This window comes from Corvus kubaryi, unplaced genomic scaffold (genome assembly GCF_017639235.1).
Source record: "Corvus kubaryi isolate FWS band 111438036 unplaced genomic scaffold, C.kubaryi_AGA036_p1.0 37172, whole genome shotgun sequence".
NCBI classification, from domain to species: domain Eukaryota; kingdom Metazoa; phylum Chordata; class Aves; order Passeriformes; family Corvidae; genus Corvus; species Corvus kubaryi.
Genome location: NW_024581047.1, coordinates 218471 through 231458, shown reverse-complemented (window position 1 = coordinate 231458; position 12988 = coordinate 218471). Strand labels below are relative to the sequence as shown.

Below are 12988 nucleotides of genomic sequence, written 5' to 3'. Positions count from 1 at the left end.
GTGGTCTGAAAGGCACTGTTGCAGCATGCAGGTTTTGGGGTGGGAAAGGGGAGGGAAGAGGGAGGTGTAATCCAACCCCTTTTATAAGACTGGCAAGAGGAAACAGCAGAGGCAGCGTGTGTGTTTGGGGGTTAAACAACTGAGGTATAAGCAGCCTGTAAGAGATATAAATATATAGTATATAATTTAATTTTTTTTTTTTAATTTTTGGCTTTTTTTCCTGGTGGGTAATTTTTATCCACCTTATCTTCCAGCTCCAAGGATCTTCGCTTTTGGGAAGTGTTGCTGAGCAACTTAGCTGGGGCTGATTGTGCTGATGTATTTTTCCCTTTCTGTGTTGGAGAAAACATCATGGGCAATACCAAACCAGTATTTGACAGGGCTGCTCTGCGTGTGTGTGTGTGTGTAAGGGAAGGAGGAGGGAGTGGGGGCTCTTGGTGCGTTTCACTCCTGAAATCCACATATGGGATATATATTTTTTTAAGTAGAGAAATTTAATGCTGGCAGATATTTAAAACACGGGAAGATTCTGATTTTAAAAATAAGGAAGTCAGCACAGGCTTTGTAAGCCACGACAGCCACCACTGCACTGTGTCTCCTCAAGGGAGGCAACTTTCCTTGCAAAAAACCATGCAGCCAGTCCTACACACCTGGAATGGCTTCCATCATCCCTGGATGAGAGCCACGAGCAGGGCTTTGCCACGGCCTCAGCCTCTCCCAGGGGCTTTCTGTATTTTGAGACAGCTCGTTCATAGAATCATAGAATGGCCTGGGTTGGAAGGGACCTTTAATACCATCTAGTTCCAGGTTCTCTCCTCCTGGCATCGCAGCTCCTTCCCTTCCACGGAGAGAGGCCGGGGCGCAGCGCTGGAGGGAGACCTGGAGCCAGGGTGGAAGTGCACGGCCCCGAGGGGCCACTACTCATTGGCAGCCAATGCACAGCAGGCAGGTCTGGAATGGGAGCCTCCTATGGAGAGAGGAAGAGAGAAGGAAGAGCCCAGCAGGGGATTTTCACACTTTGCCAGCAATAAATCACCCGTCTCGTTTCTCCTCCTTTGCTGTAACCACGCAGGAAGGGGCTGCGTGTGTCCTCTTCCATTCCATTATTATTTCCCCCCTTTTTTTATTCTGGTGTATGCTCAAGGTGATCTGGAAGGGAAAATCTTGGGTCATTTAGACTTCTGACCAGCTTGGAAGTACCAGCTGTTGCTGCTTGGTGGGGTCTTACCTCAGGAGTCTGTGCCTGCATGTCATTGAGCCAAGGGGGCTGGTGCAGGTCCCTAGGACACACCGTGGGGAGACCTCTGCCTCTGGTGCTCCATATGAAATCGCAGCTCTGCTCCCAGCCTGTACAATAGCAGAGGTTTGCTTTTTTTAATTTTCTTTTTATTTGATCTTGCTTTTTGTATTCTGTAACGTGATCCTCGGCCCACAACCCATGTGATTTCTATACCAATGTTGTAAACTTGACTGTAGCGCAGTATTTCCATTAAAACATCAGGGCTGAGCATCGTGTACAGATTCTTCCTTCCCTCCTGATGATACACAATCACATTTTGGGGTGATTTGGAGGCAAACCAGACATGGAGAGGAGGGTGCAGGATTGCTTAGGCTGAGGGACAGCGATGAGAGGGGTTCTGCCTTCTCACCTAGGGAACGCTCAGGGTGGGATAAGAATCTTCTCCCAAACTTGACAAGCCAACACATGCCCCCCAGAAGCATCAGAGACACAACCATGGTCACAAGGAGCTCTCAGCAGAAATGAGCAAGAAACTTGTCTGTTCCCTCATGAAATCTCCCTAAGGGCTTCTGGGCAGGCAGCTCCAAACACTCATCACGGAAGAGCATCATCTCATGTCTTCACCAGGGAGAGCTTGTGAGGACTCACAAACACGAGTAACTCCGAGACTCCAACCCCACCGCGGGCACAGGACCACCGAAACCTGGAACTCAGCGGGCCTGAAAGACTCTCCCACTTGAGCCAGCCTGAATTCCTGCACAACAGCCTCCTCGTACGGGATGCGCCGCGGAGGCTGGAAGCAAGGAGGGCGATCCGTGGCGCCGCCCCGATCGGCGGGCCCCGGGCGGGCCCCGGGCGGGCGGGCGGGCCCCGGGCGGGCTCGGCCGCGCCTGCGCCGCGCGGGGCGGGGCGGGAGCAGTGCCGCTGCCATGGCCGCGATCAAGCACCGGCGGACGGCCCTGGAGCGAGTGGAGAAGTTCCTCTCCGACACCTACTTCACCGACTGCAATCTGCGGGGCAGGTGGGCGGCGGGGGGGACTCTCCGGGACATCCCCGGGGCGCTGGCGGCGGCCGGGAGAAGCTTCGGTGTGTCCCCTCAGGGTGGGGACGCTGCACCGGGGCGCTGCCGGCCGTGGGTGCGGGAGCTCGGGGGGCTCAGTGGACACACGCTGAGGGAACAAATCACACACCCACACCCACGCACCCACACACTCCCTGGTCGGCATGGAGCGCTGCCTCGGGGCTCCACGGCACAGCCCCTCGGCCCTCCAGCCGTCCCCTGCCCACCGGGGGCCAACAGGGCGCTTTATTACTCAGTGATCTGGTAATATTATTGAGGATGCTGGGTGGTGGCAGGGCGATTCAGCCATGCTGTGAAAGCTCCCCGTATCACCCCTGGGCTAGTCCATGCGGGACAGATCTTATTAATGTGTCCTGGCCATCTCCGACCACAGGCTTTTTGGGGATCGCTGTCCACCGGCATCGCTCTCCTACTTCCAGACTCCGCGGCGCATCCCGTACGAGGAGGCTGTTGTGCAGGAATTCAGGCCGGCTCAAGTGGGAGAGTCTTTCGGGCCCACGTGAGTAACAGGTTTCGGTGGTGCTGTGCCCGCGGTGGGGTTGGAGCTCATGTCTCAGAGTTGTGTTTGTGAGTCCTCACAAGCTCTCCCTGGTGAAGACATGAGATGATGCTCTTCTTCCCCGCTGAGTGTTTGGAGCTGCCTGCCCAGAAGCCCTTAGGGAGATTTCATGAGGGAACAAACAAGTTTCTTGCTCATTTCTGCTGAGAGCTCCTTGTGACCATGGTTGTGTCTCTGATGCTTCTGGGGGGCATGTGTTGGCTTGTCAAGTTTGGGAGAAGATTCTTATCCCAGCAGTGGTCAGACAAGATGCCACTGACCGTTCCTCTGGGGTTCCAGAAGGGCATAGGTTAAATTAGGTGTGTGTATGGACAGGCAGCATCCTTGTGTGTGAATCCCTTCAAACTTGTGGGCTGTCCTCACTCTGCTTTTTCCACAGAGGCTCTGAGGAAGCATGCTTTCCCTCGGGAGAAGGTCACACAGGGGACTGAGGTTGCTGCTTGCTCTCTTCCAGATGGGAGACATGCTGGTTTAAGGTGGAACTGAGCATCCCCCTGGCATGGGCAGGGCGGGAAGTGCACTTCGTCTGGGAGAGCGATGGGGAGGGCATGGTGTGGCGAGATGCCCAGCCTGTCCAGGTATGGAGACGTGGATCACGGGTGTGCCAGGTGCCCTGCTATGTACAGAGCTATGTACAGAGTGGTGACCTTTGGCACCCCTGCCATGTTCTGTAGTGGTGTGTGTAGGGATCATGGTGCTGCTGGGGCAGCAGCAGTTTTTGTTCCTGTACTTGTCCCAGCAATTATCCCAGAGCGTGTGGGACCAGCCCCTCTGTCCAGCTGGACTTTGGGGTATCTTATCCTGCCCATCCAGCCTGCTGTCATGGACCTCTGATGACATGTGCTGAATGTGCCATCTTCCTGTGCAGGGATTGACTAAGGAAGGTGAGAAGACCAGCTACATCCTGACAAGAAGCCTGAAAGAGTCAGAGCCCCACAGGTGGGTGGTCAGCTAAGCCAGAGCCCCCCACTGCTGAGAGACCTTGGTGTTGTCAGAAGCCAAGAGACCGAGGACACACACATCCTTGTCTGTGTCCTGGTGCTTGTGACCTGCTCCCTGATGGTTTCCTCTTGGTCCCCACAGCTTGACACTGTATGTGGAGCTGGCCTGCAATGGGCTCTTTGGAGCTGGCAAGGGCAGCATGATTGCCCCTCCAGACCCAGACAGGAGGGTCACCCTGAGCAAGGCTGAGCTGGTTGTCTTCAACAGAGATGTCTACGAACTGCTGGTGGATCTGGAAATACTGCTGGACATGGCTCAGGTCTGGGAGCTCCTCTTCCCTTCTTTCACCCTTTCTCCTTCTCCTGTTGTTCTATGACCTGAGGCCTTGGAGGAGAAAATGTTTGCTGCTTTAGCACAATTGACACTGTCTGGACTCGATGATCCTTGTGGGTTCCTTCCAACTCAGGATATTCTAGAGTAGGAGAAAACTGAATTGAGAGAAGCCACAGGTGCTTTTTCATCCACTTTCTGCTCCAAAGCAGGATGTGTTAACCACAGTCCCCTGGGATGGGCATATGTGGAACTTGGATTTGGAAGGCATGTGAGAAAAGGCATAAGGTTGTGTTTGTGAAGCAGAGACATGGTGTTTACCTGTTATGACTGCCTGAGATAGGTGTTGAAAGGAGGTAGCAGATTCACCTGGAGACAGCTGAATCAGCTGATACAGTGGCCAGAGTCATACTTCTATCCCTCCCAACCCCAGCTCCTCGGGGAGGAAAACCAGAGGAGTTTCCAGGCACTGTACACTGCCAACCAGATGGTCACTGTGTGTGACGTTATGGACCCCTCCACCTTCCCCGCTGCACGTGACCTGGCTGCAGCCATCTTCAGCCAGAGGAACGGCGAGAGCCAGCACACCATCCATGCCATGGGACACTGCCACATTGACTCTGGTGAGAGCAGCACAGCGCTCCCTCTCCTCTCACCTGGAGGCCAGGGTGTGCTGCCCAAGGGGAGAACAGGCTGCCCTTGGGTTCCAGGCACAGGGTACCATGCCTTGAGAGAAGGGAATGGGACCTCTGTGCTGCCACACAGCTGGTTTGTCACCGAGGCAATGTGCGGATGTGGGTCTGACTAGCTCTGCCCTTTGGAACACTGATGGGACTGTGGATGAGGGATGAATTACAGCCTTCTACCTGTTGGGCTTCACCCCTCCATTTCCCATCCCAGGAGGGGTTTCAGTGGGGTTCCAGCTTTGTGAGGAGCTTGTGTTAGGTAATAACCATGGTGGGGCCATGCCTGTCCCTGCAGCCTGGCTGTGGCCATATGAGGAGACCATCCGTAAGTGCGCCCGGAGCTGGGTCACCGTGGTCCATCTGATGGAGCACAATCCAGAGCTCACCTTCGCCTGCTCCCAGGTGAGTGATCTCCCTCTGGACACCTCTCCTCTGCTCGTGGCATGTTGCTTCTCCAGCAAAAAGAGATGGGGGGATGACCAGAGGAGTTGCAGAGAGAAGGGATGGGGTGTGGGGTGGGGAGCTGGGGCTGATCCCTGTGCTCTGGCAGGCACAGCAGTTCGAGTGGGTGCGCAGCTGGTACCCTGGGCTCTACGCACGGATTCAGGACTTCGTGGCCAAGGGACAGTTCATTCCTGTTGGAGGCACCTGGGTGGAAATGGTGAGTAGCATGGTGAGCCTGGCTTGCCACGCCCTCCTTGTGCCATCCTCTGGGACCAGGCCTGGCACTGCAGGGCAGAGCAGAGCCTTTGCTGAGCCTGTCTGGTTGGTGATGGTCTAGGAACAGCAGCTGTCTGAAGTGTCAGCCTAGCAAACATACAATCCTCCCAAATCAATCCCTGAGAAAGGAGCTTTGGACTCCCTAGTGTGTTCCTCCTTTTTCCCTCTGCCAAGCCCTGTTCAGGTTCTCCCCACAATCTGCCAGGTCAGGTGTGTGGGAATGGGAATCTTACAAGATCTATCCTTCCCTGGTGCCTGGCTTTCCTCACTGACTCCCTGTACCTTCCCCCCAGGATGGGAACCTGCCCAGTGGGGAGTCCATGGTGCGGCAGTTTCTCCAGGGACAGAGGTTCTTCCAGGAGCAGTTTGGCCGAATCTGCTCGGAGGTACTTGTTTTTTTCCGTCACGCCTTCCTTGCACACCATCTCCTTCCACCCCTTGCTCTGTGTGAGGTTGGCCTGACTTGTGTGTGTCCCTCTCCCTCTGCTCCTGTCACCTGTGCTCCCAGTTCTGGCTGCCGGACACGTTTGGATACTCAGCCCAGCTGCCCCAGCTGATGCACGGCTGTGGGATCCAGCGCTTCCTCACCCAGAAGCTCAGCTGGAACCTGGTGAACTCCTTCCCGGTGAGCTGTGCTTACCTTCTTCCCAGGGGATGGATGTGTGGGTGCTGGAGTCTTCTGCAAGGCCTGGACCTGTTGGTTCCACAGTCCTTCAGCTCAGCTAACACAGGCTCTGCTTCCAGAAGCCACCAGGTTTTGGTGGTAGTGTTGTCCTGCCAGGCTTTAGGAGAGAGGAAGGACATGGTTAGAGATCCCAGCCGGGCCCCTGGCCTAGGTATTCCTTCTGCTTCCAGATGGGAAGCTGTGACTTGTGTGCAGGTCCAACAGACAGCAAATCCAGCCCCTGCCCTTGTGGCATTCCCTGTTCTTGTCCTCAAACTGATCCATCGGGGCATCCCTGGATAGAAAATGAAGGCCCAGTTTGAATCCTGAAGAGGCTCTGAAATGCCTGTCCCTCATGGACCATATTTCCCTTTCTCTCCCCTCCAGCATCACACCTTTTTCTGGGAAGGCATTGACGGTTCCCAAGTCCTGACCCATTTTCCCCCTGGTGATTCCTATGGGATGCATGGGCGAGTGGAAGAGGTGAGTGAGGTTGCCAGACCTGCACGTGAAGGGCAGTGCCAGCCCCTTGAGGCCAGATCTGAGGCTCCTGGGAGAGGGCACTGCCTGGGAAGGGAGCGGGATATCTGGCAGCATTGTTGGACAAAGGCTGTTGGGATGCCTGACTCCAAGATGTGCCTGTGCCTGATTTAGGGCACTTTGGGCTGGGGAAGAGGAGCAAGACAGGGCTTTGCACCCTAAAGACTCCACCTGGTGTGGAGCTGTGGGGTTGGGGCTGGGTGCCAGGGGATTGCAGCTGCCCAAAAATCCCTCCAGATGCTGAAAACAGTGAAGAACAACAAGGACAAAGGCCGTGTGAACCACAGCGCATTCCTCTTCGGCTTTGGAGATGGAGGGGGGGGACCCACGCAGAAGATGCTGGATAGGATGAAAAGAATGAGTAACACAGATGGGCTGCCCAGGTGAGGGGAGAGCTCCCATCCTCTCTCCTGTCTGGGGCATTTGCTTTGAGCCAGGCCTGGCTGCCTGCGGTGACAAAGGGGGAAGGGCAGGGAGATGGGCAAGCAGAGGGCTGCGAAGGATTTTCAGGGGGGTGGAGTCTCTCCATCATCAAGAGCTGTAAGAACAGGTCCATAGGGCGGCCATGGACTTCTTGTGACCCCTCAGTAGAGCCGTGGGGTGAATGGCCAGCACAGCAGCTGTGCCTGGCAGTCAGCACCTGCCTGGGGAGTGTCCACAGGAGAGGGACAGGGTCACAGGGGAGCAGGAGAGGGGTAGGAGAAGGGTGAGGGGAATACTTTGTCTGGTTGTGTTGCAGTTTCTGAGGCCTGTCACCTTTCCAGCCCAGATGCACCATTAGCCATGTCACAGGCTCCTCCCCAGCTCATCACTGTCTGTGTGTCTGTCCCACAGGGTGCAGATGTCCACTCCTGACCAACTCTTTTCTGTCTTGGAGAAGGAGTCATCCCAGCTGTGCACCTGGGTGGGAGAGCTCTTCCTGGAGCTGCACAATGGCACCTACACCACCCAGGCCCAGGTGAGGGTCCCACTCCCAGGCAAGGGGGCCGTGCAAACTCATGACACCTGCCAGCAAGCAGCCTTCCTGCTCTGGAGATGGGATTCTGCCGCTGGTGTGAGAGATCCACTCCCAGCTACCCATTTCCTGAGCGTCTTCCTTCTGTCCTTCATTGGCACCAGATAAAGAAGGGGAATCGGGAATGTGAGCGAATTCTCCATGATGTGGAAGTGCTCAGCACCCTGGCTGTGGCTCAGGACAGTGTGTTCCAGTACCCTGCCAGCCAGCTCCAGCGGCTCTGGAGGTGAGGGAGTGTAGGAGCACTGGTGGTACTGGGGGAGAGTTCAGTACTGCAGCACGATATGTACACAACCCCCGCCATAAACTGGTCAGCAATCTACCTGGAAAGAATCTGCTGCTTTGCTTGATTCTCCTGTTGAAAGATAACTCCCAACCCTCTGCTGTCTGGAAGCTTCATTTCCTACCAAAGCTTATTCCTCCCCAATTTTGACTTGTTTGAGCTTGTGCAACAACGTATCTGGTAGCCCTGAGGGATAAAAACAAATAGCTCTTACTGCCCGTGGTTGTGGTTTACTAAGATGACAGTTGACAAGCCCTAACATAAAGGGATTTAAAGCATGCTGTGGAGAAAATCCTTTTCTCTCAAGTGCTGGGAAATGGGGGAAGAGGGAACAGTTACTAAGTTTGTCTGTCTTGCAAACAGGGCTCTTGTTTGAGAGAAGAGCTTGTTCTAAGCCAGCACAAATCCAGTGCTCACCACTGCTTCCTTCCCTGGTTTCTGCTCTCTGTTTTAGGTTATTGCTGCTCAACCAGTTCCACGATGTCCTGCCAGGCAGCTGTATCCAGCTCGTGGTTGAGGATGCCCTGCAGTACTACACAGGTGAGCAGGGAGTTTGGCTAGGAGGACACTCACCTGTGGGAGCACACTAGGTCCTGCCTGGTGGGGCTGCGGAGGTTCCAGCCCTGGACTACCAGGGCCAGCCTCGGCAGGCATGTCTGAAATAATGTTAAATTAGCAGGAGAGCCAAGGGATTGAGAACCATCCCAATTTATTGACTTTTCTGCTTGCTGCTGGCTTGCCAGGATAGACTCCCACCAAGGTTTGTTTCTGCCTGCCCAGGGGTGCTTGCAGGAGCTTCGTTAACTAGAATTTTCCAGCTGAGCTGGCACAGCTCTTTGTAATCTTGTAATAACAAAGTTCAGAGTAATTAGACACTTGAATTACTTACTAATAGATAATAATAATTAATGATAATTAGCAGTTGTAGCTTGGAAGGAGATAAAGTGTGTGTACATTGCACGGTGAGTGCCAGAAGCTCTCTCAGCTCCAACTCAGGCCCTTTCATTGCCCAGAGATCCGCAGGGCTGGTGCTCAGCTGCAGGAGGAGGCTGTGCAATCCTTGTGCAGGGATCTGCTGCAGCCCAAGGCACGGAGCACCCAGAGCACCCTCGTGTTGAACACATTGCCCTGGGAACGCACCGAGGTGATCTCCAGGCCTGGGCCAGACGGAACAGAGACTTTGGGTATGTCTGACGTGGGAGTAACTCTTGTATCAGAATTCCTTACAGGGGCAGAGATAGCTAACAGGGAAATACTTCACCTCTCTCTGCCCTGGGGAGAGTTTTATTGACTGTTCAATTTGTCCTTTGGACAACTTGAAAGGGGATAAAGTCGCCTGAAGTATGCATGAAGAAGAGGGGGGTATGGGAGGAGGTGGTAGATCTGACATGAGAGCAGCAGGGCAGCACAGTCATGGGACTTAGGGTTCAGTCTGGGGTGAGTGCTGGAACAGAACCTCTTTGCTTTCCAGCTCTGGTGACAGTCCCCAGCATGGGCTATGCTCTAGTGCAGGAGCCATTTGTGCCTCCTCAGCCTGTGGCAGTGGGGAAACAGGTAAGCACAAGGCACATTTCCTCAGGTCTGTGTTCCCCCCATCAGAGGTTGTTTGAGGAGAAATCTAAGGAATCCACATACTAAGCTTGCCATGGAAGCACTCAGCTCCCACAGGTGTGGGTCTGTGACACCTGCTTCTGGCCTTTTCCCAAGGAGGATGGCTCCATTACCATGGAGAATGGGGTAATTGCTGTCTGCCTGGACACGATGGGGCACCTGACCTCGCTTCGGCTGCTGGACTCTGGGAGGTCTGTGTCACCCAGTTCCTGGCCCTGAGCTCCTCAAACCTCTCCCAGGACTTCTCACTGTACACCTTTCTCCACTGCCAGTCCTTCTGATGCTGCTGTTCCTCTGTTCTACTTTATTTCAGAGAGTCAGTCCCAGATGGCTGCTATGCCAACCAGTTTGCACTCTTTGATGATGTTCCCCTCTACTGGGATGCCTGGGATGTGATGGATTATCACTTGGAAACCAGGTAGAGGAGCAGTGCATGCAGCACTTGGATTTTGGCTTTGCCCTGAGATTCTTGCCTCCCTGTCAGTCCTAGCTGTAAGAGCATTCACTCTGGAGAAATGAGTGCCTGCTGTGTGGGTGGTTGGATTGGGATTTGGGAACTTGGATCTACGAGGCTGAGACTATCTCTGCCTTCATTCCTTTCTAGGAAGCCAGTGACAACGCTACTGAAGCCTCTGGAAATCACCCTGGCTGGGGGCCTGCGGGGGAGTGTGAGGTTCTCCCTGCAGGTTGGGAAAAGCAGCACCTTAACCCAGGAGATCATCCTGGATGCCAGGTGCCCCTACCTCCGCTTCCTGACCCAGGTTCGGCCCGTGGCTGCCATGTGATACTAACATTCTATGCAGCTGGGAACTGGGGAGCTGAACCTTGTGCCTGAATTATGTCCCCCCTCCCTGTTTTCTTCCCTGGAGTCCCCTGCTGCCTGTCCTCCTCTGCAGAAAGCAGCCCAAGGGTGGGGGTCCCGAGGGACGAGGGTGGAAGAGGGACCCACCAGTTCATCCATGTTGAGTCTCTGGTGTGTTTTCATTGTAGCTGACGTGGACTGGCTGCTGCACACCAGGACACGAGAAGTGCAGTCTCTGCCTGTCAGTCCCCCATGGTGACGTCCTTCTGCTGCCACATTTAGGTCGAGTGGAAGGAGGCTCACAAGTTCCTGAAGGTGGAGTTCCCTGTGCAGGTCCGGAGCACCAATGCTACCTACGAGATCCAGTTCGGACACCTGCAGCGGCCAACGCACTGGAACACGTCCTGGGACTGGGCTCGGTTCGAGGTGAGAAGGGAGCTGGTCTGGACCCAGGGCCGAGCTGCTCCTGCTCTGGGCAGTAGCTCTGTGTGCTGAACACATCCCTTGGTACCTGCTGCAGGTGTGGGCTCACAAGTGGCTGGATCTGTCCGAGCATGGCTTCGGGGTTGCTCTGCTGAACGACTGCAAATATGGGGCATCAGCCCACAGGAACATCCTCAGCCTCTCCCTGTGAGTTAGAGATGGGTGAGGGGAAAGCTGCTGCGGGTACTCTGCCTTCTGAGGTTTCTCTTGGAAGTCAAGGCAACACCTGGTCCTAAATGACCTTATTTAACAAGGAAGTAGTCTGGTGGGTGGCTGTTGTCTGAGAATTTGGCTGACTTACATTATCTTAGTCAATTAGAGCTAATTCCTGTGAGCTGTGCTCAAAGACAACTCAGGAAAGATCAGATTCAGATTTGTAGCAGGCTTTTCTGTTGCTAACCAGAACATACCCCAGGAAGGGAGGCTTAAGGAGAGGAAAGGAACAGGAGTTAATCTTACGGGTGCATACCAAGCTAAAAGAGACTGCGTATTTCAGTTTGACTCTGTCAGCCACAATTTTCACAGGAAGACACCCCAGTTTTTTAGCTTCTGGAACATTCCAGGGTCTGTTTGCTGTTGCGTGTTTGCTTCCACTTCAGGACCCAGCCTCAAGGTAGCAAGGGAAGCAGTTGTCTTGTCACAGTGCCCTGGCTCTGCTCTGTGTGACAGTGGGTGCTGCCAAGACGCCGGTCTCACTAACCTCGTGTTGCCTTAGGCTGAGAGCACCCAAGTCCCCTGATTCCACGGCAGACATTGGGCACCACCAGTTCACCTATGCTGTGATGCCTCACCGGGGTGAGTGGCAGGCACAGCTGGGGACATGCAGGGTGGGAGATGCTCCAGGGAGCCTTGGGGTGAACGTGTCTGCGGCTGTGCACGTACAAAGGCTGGCTAGAGGGTCTTGTGCTGCAGGTTCCTTCCAGGAGGCCGGTGTGATCCAGCAAGCCTACAACTTGAATTTCCCCCTCCACGCGGTCCCAGCCAGCTGTGCCCAGTGCCCAGCCTGGAGTGCCTTTTCTGTCAGCTCACCTGCCATCGTGCTGGAGACTGTCAAGCAGGCAGGTGCTGGGGTAGAGGAGGGGAGGGCAGGGGGGGTTAAGGTGCTGTTGTTGAGCAAGGCTTACTCTTTCACCCACACCGAGTGGTGGTCAGGTTCAGCTGAGTGCAACAACTTGTGTTGGAGAGGCTGTGCCTGTCTCATTTGTCTGAACTCCCCCAAAGGCTGAGGACAGACCTGAGGCTGTGGTGGTTCGGCTCTACGAGGCCCATGGCAGCACGGTCACAGCCTGGCTCCAGACCTCCCTCCCTGTTAAGGAGGCGATACTGTAAGTCCATGCCAGAGGGCTGGGGGTGCATGGGGATGGGGATGGAGATGAGTCCCTTCAGCCTTGTGTTTGCTCCCCAGCTGTGACCTCCTGGAGCGTCCGGCTGTGCAGGGCCGCCTGCCGCTGGAGCAGCAGGGCCTGAGGCTTTCCTTCACACCCTTCCACGTGCTCTCTGTCCTCCTGGTCCTGAGCCGCTGACACCAAACATCGCCCTTGCCGATGCTGCAGCCACCTGGACCAACACTGTGAGCTCAAATAAATCATAGACTGAGCTGTCTCCGATCTCAAGAGTTGTGCAAGGCAGCAGTCCCAGAAAGGGCAGTGTCCGAATGTCCTGCACCCAACTGTCAGAGAGCAGCGCTTGAACCACCCCACTCCTCAGGGAAGGAGGACAGCTGCCCACTGCCCAACCAGGGTAGGTGGTCTTGAGTGAGTTCTGAGCTCACTTAAGTGTAGACAAAGGTGCAGACAGACTGGTGGCCCTGCACAGGCTCTGCTCCAGCCCTAAGGGTTTGGGGAGCAGCAGCTTCCACAGTGACTCCTGTGTCTCAGCTTTCATCTTGTCTAGCAGTGAGTGTAAAAACACACTCCACTCCTTCCCTTCTCCCTCTGCCTGCCCCTTGCATTGCCCTTGCAGAAGAGGAAATGCAAAAAATCAAGAGAGTTACATAAAAACAAGCTCCAGCCTGTTTTCTTAACTTGTTTCC

At 54.8% G+C, this 12988-nt stretch overlaps 1 protein-coding gene and 1 long non-coding RNA gene across 2 annotated transcripts; one reads left to right on the top strand and one right to left on the bottom strand.

The window, feature by feature from the left end:
* Nucleotides 1–180: 180 nt before the first annotated feature.
* LOC121661516 lies at nt 181–2100 on the bottom strand. Its single transcript, XR_006014995.1, has 2 exons — nt 1229–2100; nt 181–967 (listed from the first exon to the last, which is right to left on the bottom strand). It is a non-coding gene; the product is annotated as an uncharacterized LOC121661516 (long non-coding RNA).
* A 25-nt stretch (nt 2101–2125) lies between these two features.
* On the top strand, nt 2126–12558 carry MAN2C1 (mannosidase alpha class 2C member 1). The gene is made up of 26 exons (XM_042021775.1): nt 2126–2261; nt 2695–2820; nt 3335–3458; nt 3749–3819; nt 3964–4141; nt 4586–4775; nt 5134–5240; nt 5389–5499; nt 5852–5944; nt 6067–6183; nt 6610–6705; nt 7000–7145; nt 7597–7720; nt 7882–8003; nt 8515–8600; nt 9074–9244; nt 9532–9614; nt 9768–9862; nt 9985–10089; nt 10276–10432; nt 10756–10899; nt 10994–11103; nt 11672–11751; nt 11869–12014; nt 12178–12281; nt 12362–12558. Exons 1-26 carry the CDS (start codon nt 2170–2172, stop codon nt 12477–12479), a joined length of 3096 nt encoding a protein of 1031 aa, XP_041877709.1. The 5' UTR covers nt 2126–2169; the 3' UTR covers nt 12480–12558.
* The last annotated feature ends 430 nt before the right edge of the window (nt 12559–12988 follow it).

What these genes read in the sequence shown, in the direction of transcription:
- MAN2C1 (XM_042021775.1), top strand. Translation starts at nt 2,170, where the DNA reads ATGGCCGCGATCAAGCACCGGCGGACGGCCCTGGAGCGAGTGGAGAAG. An exon ending in TGCATGGGCGAGTGGAAGAG is followed by an intron (nt 6,706 to 6,999) that starts GTGAGTGAGGTT and finishes AAATCCCTCCAG; the next exon opens with ATGCTGAAAACAGTGAAGAA. An exon ending in AACATCCTCAGCCTCTCCCT is followed by an intron (nt 11,104 to 11,671) that starts GTGAGTTAGAGA and finishes GTGTTGCCTTAG; the next exon opens with GCTGAGAGCACCCAAGTCCC.